This window comes from Camponotus vicinus, unplaced genomic scaffold (genome assembly GCF_025532165.1).
Source record: "Camponotus vicinus isolate PSW18456_S1 unplaced genomic scaffold, iyCamVici1.0 SCAF_8, whole genome shotgun sequence".
Taxonomy (NCBI): domain Eukaryota; kingdom Metazoa; phylum Arthropoda; class Insecta; order Hymenoptera; family Formicidae; genus Camponotus; species Camponotus vicinus.
The window spans coordinates 307,099-323,500 of NW_028141980.1; the positions used below are offsets into that span (position 1 = coordinate 307,099).

The window sequence follows — 16,402 nt, forward strand, 5'->3', positions numbered from 1 at the left end:
TTCTCAGTATATTACGTACAGTACGTACATTCACAGAATGAATATAGAATATTCGTACGATATCATGTGCTGTGTGGGCATCGACGAGCGTACCCTCGATCGTGCGATATTCCCGCGCACGCCCCGCGTGATTTATACGACGGTCGAGTTCGCGCTCCATCCATATCAGCCATTGTAAGGCTTTACGCGAATGATTGCTCGCGCATCTGTATCCCCCCGTAGGAATAATGCCTATCGTATCGGCTTGCAAAAAGTTTTTCCGGAAAACCGTCATGCAGGTCGAAGCAATAGTTGTACATTCCTCGAACGGGCATACATTTCCGCGATCTAGGAAAATTTTTCTAAACGCTACGCACGCTCGTCGAAGAATATCAACATCGTTACGACAATAGCGCACTATCTCGCGTTGGAAGTCGAACACGGTATTTTTTTCCCTCATTTCGGTATGCCATGTGAGAAAGCGTTCGCGCTCTTGCGATTTCATGTTATCCGGAGAATAATATTGTACATCAGGTAACGGTCCGACGTACGTTTGATTTTCGATAGTATTAAATAAATGCGGAAAAATGCCCTTATCCTCAGTATCCTTTAGCCCGAAAGCCTTAGGTAATTCGGATAAGCGCATCGGCATATAATTAACGCTATCGATGAATTTTGTATGTCCCGCGGTTAAAAGAATAATTTTTGTGCCGTTTAAAATTACTTTCGGTTCAATATCCCTACAATTTTCCACGATATATTTCAAAATAAATTGCGCGTCGAACGCTTTCGCATTATGCACTATACAAATTATGTGTTTAAAATATTTTACCGGACGCGTAACGAAATCTACAAACTGTTTAACCGGATCGCGTTGAAATACGAACTCTCGCACTCCGCACCAACGACACCACACGGACATGTTATTTTCCCCCACGCATGCTTCACAAATCTGTTGCGCGATGCATAGCGTCGGAATATGTTTTTTTATATTTCCCGTTCCTTCGACCGTCTCGTCTTGCCGCGTTTCGAAATCGTAAAATACGAAAGCCACACGTCCCTTTCCGCGTTCATATGCACGTTCGTTCTTTTCCGCGTTATCACATATGTTCCGTGCTTCTTCTTCTCTCGTGCTAGATATATCTACCTCATCCGGTACCATCGCTGATGAAGATGGCTCGGCAGAGGAAATATCGACACGTTGTCGAAGAGGTTGCATATAACACATATGATTGCGCGGTTGTTGTGAACGGCATAATTTGCAATAAGAAACGCCGCATTCGTGTTTTAAATTCGATTTAACGATACGACCGCAACTGTCGCAAAATCGCACGGTGCTACAAACATTAACGCATGTTCTACCGTCGTACGATTTGTCGCTACGATGACGCTCGAAACACCCTACACCGTAAAATAACCGATTGCACGCGTCGCATTTTATTTCGGTGTAAGTGGAATCGCACGGCGGTACGGATAAACATCGCGGGCATTTATTTAAACACCGGTGACTATTAGGCCTATCATTTCGAAAGCCTACATTACACGCTACACAATAATCGCGAGTACCAGCGGCGGCTTTTAAATTTAAAATAGGATTATAATGTTGCGAATCCTCGCAATACGCGATATTTAATCGCCGTGAGGACTCGCGTCCGAGAGAAGTGAGTATTTCGGTTCCGTCAACGGTTTTTCGCCACGACCGAAAGTATTAAAATTATACACAACAATCGCGATATTGTCTGCGGCGAAATAACGTTGGAAACGTTCGATTTCGCGAATTCCACAACCCTCTTCCGGTATTACGACACCGGCATTTTTCGTTAATTGCAATGCACATTCGCGTTGTAACGAAGAATGCGAATATCTTATCGCGTTCCATTTCTCATGCAGCTCGCCTGTACGGATATTACCGCGCTCGCTATAAGTTTGAGCTACTACGAGGGCTCGAGGGAAGCACAGGTTATCCAAATTATTAATTTCGACTATCGAACGTTTCGCGACATCCCCGCGTGTTAACGCGACGCGACCGCGACCTGAAGGCATCGAGACATTATAAACCCGTATGTTAAATTGGTCGGCGATATCGAGACCACCGGCGCTCTGTGCTAACGAACTCACGAGTCTCCAAATATCCTCATAACTCAAATCGCGAGCCGGACGAAAAGATATCCCCGCAGGACCACGCGATAAATTCGGCGAATCAAACGATAATCCTACGTAATCGCCCGGTTCGCATGAATTTAACGCATACGCGTGAATTTCGCGAAACGCGTTTCTAACGAGTGATATACAGGGTGATTCAAAATAACCCCTGTGTCCCTGAAATGACATATTCTTGAATCAATTCTAAGACGATTTTTCCTTCGGCAAAATTTCGTCCGAAGCTTAGTTTTTGAATTATTAAAGGAAGTAGTTAACGTATGACGGGTCGAATACAAGAGGCAGGCAAGGGTGGCGCGATTCACCGTCAGACGCGGGAGCTTACGCGCGGCGCCTGCTGCGATCAGCTGATCGCTATACACATACAGACACACATGCGAATACATACATTCTCTCTCTGTCTGTCTGTCTCTCTCTCTGTCTCTCTCTCTCTCTCTCTCTCTCTCTCTCTCTCTCTCTCTCTCTCTCTCTCTTTCTCTCATTCGCTCACTCACCTGTATTTTTTTTTTTTTTTTTTTTTTTTACGAGAGAGGGGAAAATGCATTTTATGCATACCCACCGGTCGATCCAGTGAGTTATGTGGGACTCGAGTACCAAGTCGAATTACCAACTCGGTACTCCCTACCCACTAAAAACCCCTCTCTTTTCACGAATTTCCTTTAACACACTGTCCCTCTGACTTCCCGAGATCTGTTTTCACATAACGTCAAAAAATAGTTATTATTACCTTGTTCGATGACTTTTAATGTATTGCTGTAATTGCTTGAAGGAGAAATGAATTTTCCGATAGATCGTACGTTCTCAAATTTAACGTAGATATCACGTTGCAAAAGACAAGAAATCCACACTAAATTATTAACTGAAAGTTTTTCTTCTTTCATGAACTGTATTCTTTTATTAAACTTTATTAAACTTTAATCACATTTATTTACTCACTCGATGAGACGAGAAATTAACTAATGACTCTATCACTAATCACTATTAATCACTGTCGAATAATAATTGTTGGCGATTAAAAATCACTCGATGAAAGAAACACGCGCGGACTCGTTACTACACGACGCGACGACGCGACGACGCGACAATGCGACGATAATTACGACTCGGCGACTGCAAGCAGTTTTTTGTCATGGTAGGTTGCGGTAGGTTAAGGTATTACTGGCGCTATCGAACGCGATCATGTGTTCGATTGAAGAATGCGGTAAACATAATAAACATTTAACATATTAATATTATTATTATGTTAAATGTTTATTATGTTTACCGCATTCTTCAATCGAACGCGATCATGTGTTCGATTGAAGAATGCGGTAAACATAATAAACATTTAACATAATAATAATATTAATATGTTAAATGTTTATTATGTTTACCGCATTCTTCAATCGAACACATGATCGCGTTCGATAGCGCCAGTAATACCTTAACCTACCGCAACCTACCATGACAAAAAACTGCTTGCAGTCGCCGAGTCGTAATTATCGTCGCATTGTCGCGTCGTCGCGTCGTCGCGTCGTGTAGTAACGAGTCCGCGCGTGTTTCTTTCATCGAGTGATTTTTAATCGCCAACAATTATTATTCGACAGTGATTAATAGTGATTAGTGATAGAGTCATTAGTTAATTTCTCGTCTCATCGAGTGAGTAAATAAATGTGATTAAAGTTTAATAAAGTTTAATAAAAGAATACAGTTCATGAAAGAAGAAAAACTTTCAGTTAATAATTTAGTGTGGATTTCTTGTCTTTTGCAACGTGATATCTACGTTAAATTTGAGAACGTACGATCTATCGGAAAATTCATTTCTCCTTCAAGCAATTACAGCAATACATTAAAAGTCATCGAACAAGGTAATAATAACTATTTTTTGACGTTATGTGAAAACAGATCTCGGGAAGTCAGAGGGACAGTGTGTTAAAGGAAATTCGTGAAAAGAGAGGGGTTTTTAGTGGGTAGGGAGTACCGAGTTGGTAATTCGACTTGGTACTCGAGTCCCACATAACTCACTGGATCGACCGGTGGGTATGCATAAAATGCATTTTCCCCTCTCTCGTAAAAAAAAAAAAAAAAAAAAAAAAAATACAGGTGAGTGAGCGAATGAGAGAAAGAGAGAGAGAGAGAGAGAGAGAGAGAGAGAGAGAGAGAGAGAGAGAGAGAGAGACAGAGAGAGAGACAGACAGACAGAGAGAGAATGTATGTATTCGCATGTGTGTCTGTATGTGTATAGCGATCAGCTGATCGCAGCAGGCGCCGCGCGTAAGCTCCCGCGTCTGACGGTGAATCGCGCCACCCTTGCCTGCCTCTTGTATTCGACCCGTCATACGTTAACTACTTCCTTTAATAATTCAAAAACTAAGCTTCGGACGAAATTTTGCCGAAGGAAAAATCGTCTTAGAATTGATTCAAGAATATGTCATTTCAGGGACACAGGGGTTATTTTGAATCACCCTGTATATCGACGCCTTCAGTCAACGGTCGTATCGTAAAACTCGCTTCTCTGCCGATTACCCGGAATCTTCTAAATTGGCGCGCATTTTCCGATATTAAATCTACAAAATTAAAATTATTATTTCCGACCTGATGGTGAAGTTGCTGCTGTTGTTGGTGTTGTTGATGTTGTTGTTGCTGCTGGTACTCATGCTCCTCCTCCTCCGCGTCCTCTTCACCCTCCTCAGTCTCGGATGAAATATTTTCCGAGCGGGGTAACTCGGCTACCTCGCCCTCAGTCTCCTCCTCCACCGCTTCTTCTTCTTCTTCTTCTTCCTCATTGCTGCGGGAGAGCGCTGAATTTTGTTCGCCGTCAACACCACCTCCGTATTGCACTGTTAAAAATAAAAAATCGTATAAATTATAAAATACTATTTTTATTATTTTTACTATTTTAATATTTTTATACTCGAATGTAATCCGTACTATGAATGTTAATACAACGAAATAACTCACCTTTTTAGCAATATTCGTTGTTTTTTATTCCGTTACTAATATTCTGGGGAATAGCTAATCCCCCTGCGACGAGTTTCTAAAGAAAAATTAAGAATTTGTTAGATTAAATTCGAGCATAAAAATATACCGAGAAATAAATTAATAAAGTTACCTTCTCTGGAGGGAGCGTATACATTTTCCTCTTCTTCTTCATACCCCTCTTCTTCCTCTCTCTCTGTCTCTTCTTCTTCTTCTTCTTCTACCACTATCACTTCTTCCTCTTCCTGCACTTCTTCTGCTTCCCCGGTCTCCTCTGTCTCTTCTTCATTAATCTCCACTCTTTCGCGCTCCTCCTCCATCTCTCGCGGAAATTCTAATAATATTTTAAGATTTGAATATTTAATATTATAGAAACAAAATTTAAAAAAAGTTTGAAAAATACTTTTATATTCGGATTTTCGTTTTAGTATATATTTTACATCAACATCATCTTACCTGGCGAGAACACTTCGCTATCGGGGCTGCTGACTGCGTATGCGATATCGGTAGCGTCATCGTTCATGTTTTCCTCGCCGTCGTCGTCATCGTCAAGAACGACAACGGGAATCGCCGGATTTTCCTCGAGTAATCGCGGTCTTCCTGAAATGTAGAATATTTTTTATTAGTATTAATTATTATTTTTATTACTACCGAACAATTTATCTGAGAAAAATTAGCACTCGTTTTTATTACGTGCAAACTTACGTGAAGGACCTGCCTCGGGTTCTTCCTCAGCGCAGCGTCTACGCGAATGTCGCACCGTCGCTGTTCTCGCGGGATTATTGTTTCCTGCGATTAATTAGTAATTAAATATTTAATTTTATAATCGCGATTTTTCGTATTTTTTCATCGAAAGTAAAAATAAATAAAATAAGTAAAATAATTACCCGTCGACCGGATCCTGCTGTAGTTTTGGAGTAGGTAGGTTACATGTCCACCTACATCTTCTTCTTCTTCGTATTTCTCGTCTTCTCTGAAGGCTCTTCGCGCACTAATTATTTCGCCGGCAATATTTAGCAATTTCGCGTCGCCGCCTAAATGCCCCAATTTATATAAAATTGCAAGCATTGTATCGGAGCAGGCACACGCGAAACTCGTAAATACACTATAATTATGTTCACTCGTTTCCGCTAAATTGGAAATGTAGCTCGCGAAATTTATCTTTGGAGATAAATTCGCAGCCAACTTTACACAACTTGATATCAAATTTTTATTACACGCCATTTTTTTTCCTCAAAGGAATAACACGCGAGCGAAAATCGTACAAGTTTCCTCGGGCGAAGAAAATCTCGAAAATGCCTATATTCGGTTAAAGGTTGTCCATTTATATATTTTGTTCCCCACTCGAAAAAGGAAAACCAAACAAACCTTTATCGCCGCTCGGAGAACTTCGAAAAAAATGTAGAAGTTTGAAATTTCTTGTAGTCATACCGTATTGTAATTATATTTTTCATCGTAACGCGAATAATCTATTTTTGATTTCTTATTTTGTTTTTCGTAAAAGCAACTAACGCCAAGCATATTTCTAATTACCCTAATTAAGTATTGGTATACGTATATGATTTCTTAAAAACTAAGCGTAATAAAAAAAATTTTGTAATTATTTTATTCGTCAAAGATTTTTATTTTGCGTTGACCATAGCTATTACACGAGTAGAATAAATTTTTAAAATCATTTGTTTCTTTATAAGAAAAAATACTCGTTTAATGCTAATAATAATAATAATAATAATAATAATACACGACGTGTTGCTGCATGTTCGCAATAAAGGACAGAAGGAGATATTGGGAGAGATATTGAAAACGTAGTAAAAAAAAAGTACTCTGTGAATTTTTTTAAAGAAAAACTTGATATTTATTATTACATTTATCGACATACATTTATTGGTTTTCATAAAATTTTCGTTTCTGTAAAATCGCGCGAGAAATTTCATTAAATTTAAGCGAAAGTATTTCTACAAATACAATGCTGAAATATACATCTAAAAATGTTAAATTATTAATTTGAGTTCGGACACTTTGTTCGATTTCTTCATAATTTCCTTTAATTGTGAGTTTTATAATTTCACAATCTATGTACGATGAGGGAAGTTTTAATTCTATTTCGTTTATTATATAGTTAGCACATGTATTGACAGTATCAACGATATTAATTAATTGCGACAAATGCGTATCTACGCATTTTATAATATTTTCCAAGCCGAGGAAAGTAACTTTTTGCATCACGATAGCGGTGTTATAAGTTTTTCGTTTCTTCAACGGAGGTTGTTCTTCCTTCTCGCCATTAGTCGCGGAATATTCGATGGTTTCCTTGTATGCCACTAGAATAGCCCTCGCGCCATAAGCGTTGGTAAAGTTGATGGTGATATTGTTAATAATAATCGGATTTAATCCCCCCGTTCTTTTTTGATCCTCGTTCAAATACTGCCTCATATGATCCATGCAGACTTGAAATTGCTGCCACGTGTCGGAGTTGAGACAAATCCCATCGGCATTATTGCTCGTTAATTTAACAATTGGAACGAAGCAGTCTTCCTTCGTCGATTGCAATCCCACTTGTATCTTCTTAGTGAAGGATGAATTAAGTCCATATGTTGTTGATAGCAACAAATGTCGGTTTCTTACACCGTTACCGATTTTATTGTCTCCATTTCCCGGCTCCTTAATATCGCAAACGTGCGCGGATTTCACAAAACTGGCTATTTCCGTCGTTCCTGCCATTACTATTAACTTTCGAGTGCACTATGTAAAAAGTAGTCACAACAACGATAGCGTATTTACGTAGAATTTTCTTCTTCGCTCGAGGCTTAACTTCTGTTAACGACGGAATTCGAATGAATACGCGGCTTGTCCTCGCGCTTATATTACTGCTTCTCCCCCTCAAAAAAAATCGAAAAAAGAGTGGGGAAAATAATATGCGCAGAAGTGAGCATAAATACGTGTTCAAACAAAATATTTTACACAATAATCATAGAAAAAATACCGAGAAACTTCTATAAACGTTTCTAGAAACTTCTAAAAATTTTCTCTAAGCTATATCTCGGTGATTCACCACGGGAAAAATATTTAACGATGTTTTATTAGGGAAGATTTTTTCATCATGAAAATATTTTTCTTAACCTTCTAAAATAATTAGAAAGAGGCTTGTAAATCTAAATGGTAGATATTACGTGCGGGGGTATATCCGAATGTTTAATTTAAAAAATGTGAAATCTTATCAGATTTCTTAGTCGATACGGTATATATGCTGTTTCGGCATGAGAAAAAAAATAGGTGGATTTAGGATGAGGGTCTCACTAGGGTAGATTCAAGGTGAGAATATTTTCCATATCTTCCTAAATTATTTAGAAAGAGAATTGTTTTCTTAATCACTATTGCAAATATAACGGATCTTTTAAAATAAAAACCATTCACGGTTATCTTAAGATGAGATTATTTTATTGGATGTCTCTAGTTTTTTAACGTTTAGACTGTTTAGGCTTTTAAGAATCTCTAGACATTATTATATCACGAGGGATGATATTTGCCTGAGAGAGTTATCGGCTGACTCATAAAATACGTGTATATACAGGTATTTTGTAACGTGTATATACAGGTATTTTGTAATTTAGACGATACATCGATTTAAAATATATTTTCCAGAATTTAAGCATTTTATTTTTATACTATAAGCGTATATGGATAATCAATTATGAGCTCGTTAGCGTTGGTGCTCGCGAAAGTCGCCGATGCGAGCCTACCCTCGCGCGAATACGTTTACTCGCGGTCGCGCGCGCCGTGTATCGGCTAATCAGCGGTGCTTTCCGCTCGCACGCGTAACAGAGAACGCTAGCACGAGCACGCGGCCGCCGCGGATGGGACCCCCGTGAATAAGCTTATTTTCTTCTTACATTCCTGCAAATAATATTCGAGGAGCATGCGCATTTTTTACTTAGGTTATTGTTGTTAAATATCATCGTTTATTTTTTTATTTATGAGATTGTTCCTAAACACGAAATCGATTACTTTGTGTAATGGACGTGCGCTGGAAACATCCTTGGACGTCGATCGTTTGCGGTCCTACGGGATGCGGGAAAACAATTTTCGTGAAAACATTTCTTCGACATTTATCCCGCATGTCCGATGTCCGATTCGAGAGAATTTTATTTTATTACGCCGAGTGGCAAGATGCGTATCAGTGCTTACATTGCGACACGGGTGAGAGAGAAGAAGAGAAAAAAAGCGAGAGCAAATGTAGCGATAATGCTTTAGTAAAATCGAGGAAAAATATAATCGAATTTCACGAAGGGTTACCGCGCCCGGAGGATTATTCCAACGATCCGCTTTCTCCGAAATTGGTGATAATCGACGATCTTATGAGGGAATCATCTTCGTGCGACCTATCGTGGATCTATTTACGAAAGGAAGTCATCATAAGAATCTCAGCGTTATACTCATTTCGCAAAATCTTTTCCATCAGGGACGTGGACAGCGCGATATATCTCTCAACGCGAATTATATAGTAGTTTTCAAAAATCCGCGCGATCGTGCGCAAATTCGTCATTTAGCGCGTCAGGTATATCCCGACGATCCAAAATTTATGGAAGAAGCGTACTACGACGCTACCTCGAAGCCGCATGGATATTTATTGCTCGATTTGAAACAATCGACTCCAGACGAATACCGATTTCGCACGTGTATCTTTCCGGAGGATACTCTACATTACGTCTACATACCGCGTAAATCAGTCATTAGGACCGGAAGCGTATAAAAGAACGGTATTCGCACCCGCGAGTTGTAGTTGCACGATTACGGCGCAATGGTGAGAAAAGCAGACCCTAACAAAACATCATCGACAGCGACAGCGAGGAATTTACCGAATAGCGCAATAAAGACTGCGAAACGTTGCATCGGAGAGAGGAACCTGTGTCTCTTAAAAACTCTATGCTATTTGAAAAAAAATCAAAGAGCGGTGTTCTTACGCGATGCCGACAATAAATTTGTAAAGTGTATTCAGGAGTGTATTTTCAATACGCTCGAAGGTAACGTACCGCTCGAATCTAGCGAAAAAAAGCGCTTGTCCAAGCATAAAACGACTTTACGGCGCATCGCGGCAAAGCGGGGTAATTTGAAGACTAAAAGAAAACTAAGCTTTATTATCACGGATTATCGGCGAGTGAAAAGAAATACAATTCTTTATATTCTTTGTGAGGAAAAATAATAATATTTGGAAAAGTATTAAAAATGGAAAAGGCTAAAAAAATGGTTTTAATTTCTACGGAAAATCTCGAAAAAATGCAACGAATGCAGCAGCAGCAGCAGCAAAATCAACAGTCGGAAAATGTTAATAATACGGAAAATGATAATAATAAATCTGTACGGACACCGGGAACCCCTTTATCGCGACTCGATGCGGAGATGTATCGTATTCTCAATCTCTCGACTCCCGCCGACGAGATGGACTCCCGCCGTGAAAGATGGAAAATGTATAAAGAAGTACTTCAACGTTATCTTTACTTTGTTCGGGATGCAAAAAAGCGTTTTCGCAAAGATTCGCGTGGGGCTTTAAACGGCGACGCCGATGATAAAACTGAGCAAGACGAGGACATGTACTTGGAAGATGACGATACCGAAGAATTTACGCGTACTTTAATTAGTAGCGTTGGAGATGGAGGAGGAGGTGACGCTAATAGTTTCGGAAAAAAACGCGATCAATCGGCGGAAATGATTAAAAATATAATCGAAAGTGTGCCGAAAACTTATCGCTACAAAGCTCACACGCTATTGAAATATTTACTCGATGCTCCGTCGTCAAAGATCGGTTGGGATAGACAAGGACTCGTAAACGGTGCGGTTGTAACGGGTTCGAATATTAACGATCTCATAAATGACGCGATACGCGAGAGAAAAACAGTAAAAGCAATCGGAAGAGTTCAGTTTGCGCGATTACTGCAGGACATAAACACACCTTCCAGTCTCATAGGAAATCGTAGTTTTTTACACGTAGGCAAAATAGCTCGTCGTATTAAAAGCAGCGAATTAGCAGCTGTTACTTCCACTCCGAAAACTCGTCGTTCACGCAGCAGGTTAAACGAGACGGTTGTATCCGAAGGAGATACGGTATTTATATCTGCCGATGAGGATGAGGATGAGGCCGATAAAACATCAGCAAGTAAGGACGAGAATTCCCCGACGAAGAAAGCAAGAGGTTTATTTGGTTGGAGCAAATTCTAATAAGATGGAACTCGAAAAATTATATTACGATCCTTCGCACTACGCGGGTTATTCAGCGACGGTCAATTTATCACGAGCGGCTAAGCCGAATTTCTCGCGTAACGAGGTTGTCGACTGGCTTAAATCGCAAGACGCGTACACGCTGCATCGTCCAGTACGACGAAAATTTCCGCGTTTACATTATAACGTGACAAATATCGATGATTTATGGGAGGCTGATTTAATCGATCTTCGTAATCTTAAGAGTTATAACGACGGATATTCCTATCTACTGGTGGTTATCGATGTACTTAGCAAATTTGCTTGGGTAGAACCTTTGCGCGATAAAACTTCGGCGTGCGTGATAAAGGCCTTTCAGAACATATTCTCGAGAAACAAAAAACGTTTACCCGTTTACCTACAAACCGACAAAGGTAAAGAATTTATCGCGAGCGCTGTACAAAAATTCTTAAAAGAAAAAAACATCCGATTTCGTGTAGCGCGAAATCCCGATATCAAAGCAGCTATAGTCGAACGTTTCAATAGAACACTTAAGGAGAGGATGTGGCGCTATTTTACACATAAAAATACTCGCCGTTATATCGATATTTTGCAGGATATTGTTCACGCTTACAATCATACTCGTCATTCTAGCATTAAAATGCAACCAGCGATCGTTACGTTGGAAAATGCGCGTATCGCGAGAAAATATGAATCGACGTTGGAATATCAATGCCGAAGATGCTGAAGGAAGAAAAAATCGCGGGCGCAAACAAAAGTGTAAATACAGAGCGGGCGAGCTCGTACGCATTAGTAGAGCAAAAGCAGCGTTTGAGAAAGGATACGAGGATAGAGTGAAGAAATATTTCGAATTCATCGCGTTCTCGAATGGAGAAGACCTCCTGTATACGAACTAAGCGATTTACAGGGCGAGGTTATAGACGGGATTTTTTACGAGCAGGAATTAACGCAAGTTATTAAAGACTTACGAGAGGGAGAATTTATCGTAGACCACGTGATAAAAACCAAGGGACGGGGCGACAATAAACAATTACTAGTTAGTTGGCGGGAATATCCTTCTAAATTCGATTCTTGGATATCAGCCTCGAGTTTAATATCAAAATGAGAGGGGAAGAATTTCACATAATCCTCCCGAGTAATAGTAGCATGCGCTACTTTCCGGAAAATAAAACAACGTGTTTCACCACCGAATTACCTCAGCGTATAGACTTAAGCGGTCGTTGGGAAGTAGCGCTCACGGAGATCCAGTTTCCGTGTAACTTTTTACATATACGCCCTGGAGAAGGAACAATAAAATTTATCGATATTAATAAGAGCATCGATGCGTTTTCTCTTGCGGATGTCGAAGTATCACCAGGCGTTTATTCGAACGTACGCGATATTATAGAGACAATGAATGACGCGTGCAAACCCGTAAAAGCCCATGTCGTTTGGGAATTAAAAGCTGGTGGTAAAGTTGTTATGAGACTTTCCTGCAAAGAGAGGAAATGCGATATGGAACATCATGTGCATTTTTCCGACAAGCTTTGTCGTATGCTCGGTTTTGATTCACGCTGTGGAAGTTCGAACGATCTACTACCGATCTACTACAATCCTGACATTCCTCCTTCTTCGAGCATTGCTTTTCCAAAATTTCCTTTTGTACTCACGGGTGACGACTATATAATAGCCGACATACCAGCTAGTTTGTTGCGAGGTATTCCAGACAAACTTTTCGTCTACTGCGACATTTGCGAACCTTATATTACGGGCGATGTACAATCGCCTCTTCTTCGAATAGTCGCGCACGATGCACGAAACGATTATCCGTTTGCATCCACCCAGATAAAGCATTTTTCGCCCGCGCAATACATCGCGCTGCGGCGAACGAGTTTCCGTGCGATCGAAATACATAGATATAAGAGATCAGCTGGGGAAGAGCATACCATTCGAATTCGGAACGTTGACGGTAACTTTGCATTTTAGGTGTATCGATTAGATATTATAAAATACACGGAATCCGCGAAAGAGAAAAACGCATTTGACCGTTCATTATTATTATTATTATTAATGGACTATTACTCGGTATATCGCGACGAATTACAGAACGGAGGCGGTCGCGGCGGCGGAATCCCGCGAGTTTTCGTCGGATCGCCCTATCAGCGCGGTCACGGAATCGGCAGTTTTCTCGGGGGATTATTCAGACGCGTACTACCATATTTAGGTAAAGTCGCGCGAGCTGTGGGAAAAGAAGCTTTACGGGCTGGCGTTAATGTAATCGAAGACGTCGAAAACAATACGCCATTTAAGGTAGCGGCCAAACACCGTTTTGAAGAATCGCGAGACAAACTCAAGAGAAAAGCCAAAGAAAAAATAAGTAGTCTAATGAAGGGTTCGGGATATAAGTCTGATGCGAAAATGCATGTAGCTCAGTTCCCTTTTGTCGGGCTTGATAATCACATTGCACGATCCGCAATAACATCGGCTCGCAAGCGACGACGGACGAGTAAGAAAATCAAAGCGGTTGGGAAAAAAAGAACGAGTACAAAAGCGCAGAGAAATAAAAAGAAGAAGAAAAGTCGTACGGTTGTGAAAAAAAGACTTAAGACGTCTGCGAAACGACGTAAAATCGGTAAAAAACGTACCGTATCCGATATATTTTCTTAAGCGGTTATATTCGGAGCATTCTAATTTAACGACGGTGGCGAGCGACGGACGACAGCGAGCAATTTGCGATAAAGAAATATGTCTTTTCTTCACACGCATTCGAGCGAGTGTTTAAAGAGCGAACTAGATCTCTTCTCTCTACCACCTACGCAAACTAGCATCGAAAATTCGCAATGGATTCATTACAAACCCGTGACCTCTCTCTCGGACGACTCGCCGATAGAATTCGTCATCCCCGGGCACGGAGAAGAATATTTAGATCTCACGCACACCATGCTGAGTCTTCGTCTGCGTGTAGAAACAAACGCCGATTCCGCGAGACAGGCTTCAGGAACAAGCGCCGAAAGAATAGCCGTAGGCCCTGTAAATCATTTGCTTCATTCTATCTTCAATCAAATCGACGTGTATTTCAATCAAAAGCTCGTGTCGCCTCCAAACAACGCTTACGCGTACCGAGCGTACATAGAGGCGTTGTTAAATTATTCTTCACCCGCAAAAACTTCCCATCTAACTTCCTGTCTATGAGACATGGATGCACCCGGACACATGGACGATCTGTTGGAAACAAATCCCGGCAATCCCGCTTTCGCGAGACGCGCTCGTTACATTTCCGGAGGAAAGGCGTTAGATCTCGTAGGACATCTCCATTGCGACGTTTTCAATCAAGACAAATTTTTAATTAACGGTGTAGAAGTACGGTTGAGATTCGTTCGTTCGAAAGATTCGTTCTGTCTCATGGAAAGTAGCGGAACATCGAAAATTCACATTCTCGACGCTACCTTGCTCGTTAGAAGGGCGAAAATAAGCTCGGGTTTGTTACTCGCGCATGCTAGAATGATGAGTAAAGTTACAGCCAAGTATCCGCTCACGAGAGTCGAGGTTAAAACATTCACGATTCATAGCGGCGTTATGGGTGAATCGTTAGATAATGTAATACTCGGTCAATTACCGAAGCGAGTAATAGTCGGTTTCGTTAGTAATAAAGCGTTTAACGGTGACAGAAAATTAAATCCGTTTAATTTCAAGAACTACGGAATAAATTTCTTCTCGCTGTACGTCGATGGCACGCAAATCCCCAGTAGGCCTTTGCAACCAGCTTTCTCCGAGGAGGAACCGCTTTACATCGAAGCTTATCAAACGCTTTTCTCGGGAACAGGTATTCATTTTTTGAACGAGGGAAATTCTATAAGCAGAGACGACTATTTCAAAGGATATACTTTATTCGCTTTTGATCTTACTCCCGATCTATCCGCTAATTGCGCTGGACATTGGAATCTCGTCAAACATGGTAGTTTACGATTCGTAAGAGCACTTTCCGAGACGATTAATTGTATTATCTATGCCGAATTCGATAATGTCATAGAAATCGACTCGTCTCGTCAGGTCATCGTCGATTTTTCGGGGTAAATTTTTTATAGACGCTTAAAATTGTTCCCCCTCTACTTCGCTCAAAACTCCGACATCAGTGCGCAACGTTTCGAAAAATATTCAGTTTCGTTGGAGACACGCTCGGCGTCGTTGTTTTACATAGAGCCTCGCGTCGAATCACATAAGTTTTTTTCGTAAGATGGATATAGTCGTCGATATTCAGGGTTTCCGCGATGCGAAGAAAAAGTTTATCCCTAAGGAGGTTGCTATTGTAGCGATTGACGCTCCAATCGTCGATCATTGGATTATGATACCGACGCATTCGTTTGCCAAATTACCTGAAAAAATAAGACAAGAAAACAACTGGCTCACGCGAAATCATCACGGCATTGAATGGTTCGATGGCGAAACTAATCCGAAATATTTTACATCGCAACTGCGGCAAATTACAAGATGCGTGCGTCACATTTATGTTAGAGGAAACGAGAAAGCGAGTTATTTGAGGAATCTACTTTCTAGAAATATATATAATTTGGAAGGCATCTCACCGGCATTCAAAAATCTGACGGTAGAAGAAGAGTGCGGACATCACGGATTTCGAAAATTCGGAATCTTTCATTGTGCATTACGCAACGCTTACAAATTAAAAAGCTGGATTGTTGCGCAAAATAATTTCAGCAGCGACGGAGACAGCATTACTCAAACGACTTGCAGTTCTCCCGAAATTTTGATAGTAAGTGACGACGACGACGACGATGAAAATGAAAATATTAAAGCACAATCAAATAATAAAATAGAGAAGAAAAATCTGCAAAAAATCGAACGTGCGGCTATTAACCGCCCCGCGCAAACAGAAAATCCGTTAGCTGTACAACCCGAAAACAAGCCACCAAAAGAAATTATTCAAATAATACCGCTTGTTCGCTCGTCTTCGCTGCAAACAAATGGACTCTCGCGAAATTCTGCAAGCATTGCGTCAGCTAGATGTCAAACATGTGGGAGTCTATCCTGCCGACAGATTGCCGATGGCGTGGACGAGGTCGACGGCCATCGTCGCTAATACGGACAATCATAATCG

At 40.6% G+C, this 16,402-nt stretch overlaps 2 protein-coding genes across 2 annotated transcripts; one reads left to right on the forward strand and one right to left on the reverse strand.

Moving 5' to 3' along the window:
- Positions 1-6,978: 6,978 nt before the first annotated feature.
- Positions 6,979-7,961, reverse strand: LOC145975857 (uncharacterized). The gene has a single exon (XM_083106596.1). It carries the CDS (start codon positions 7,816-7,818, stop codon positions 6,979-6,981), a length of 840 nt encoding a protein of 279 aa, XP_082962722.1. The 5' UTR covers positions 7,819-7,961.
- Positions 7,962-14,484: 6,523 nt separating this feature from the next.
- LOC145975858 (uncharacterized) lies at positions 14,485-15,363 on the forward strand. Its single transcript, XM_083106597.1, has 2 exons — positions 14,485-14,932; positions 15,113-15,363. Exons 1-2 carry the CDS (start codon positions 14,485-14,487, stop codon positions 15,361-15,363), a joined length of 699 nt encoding a protein of 232 aa, XP_082962723.1.
- The last annotated feature ends 1,039 nt before the right edge of the window (positions 15,364-16,402 follow it).

Excerpts from the sequence above, each read along its gene's own strand:
- LOC145975858 (XM_083106597.1), top strand. The coding sequence starts at position 14,485 with ATGGATGCACCCGGACACATGGACGATCTGTTGGAAACAAATCCCGGC. Across the intron at positions 14,933-15,112 it reads AGTAATAGTCGGTTTCGTTA|GTATTCATTTTTTGAACGAG; the intron begins GTAATAAAGCGT and ends TCTCGGGAACAG.
- LOC145975857 (XM_083106596.1), bottom strand. The coding sequence starts at position 7,818 with ATGGCAGGAACGACGGAAATAGCCAGTTTTGTGAAATCCGCGCACGTT.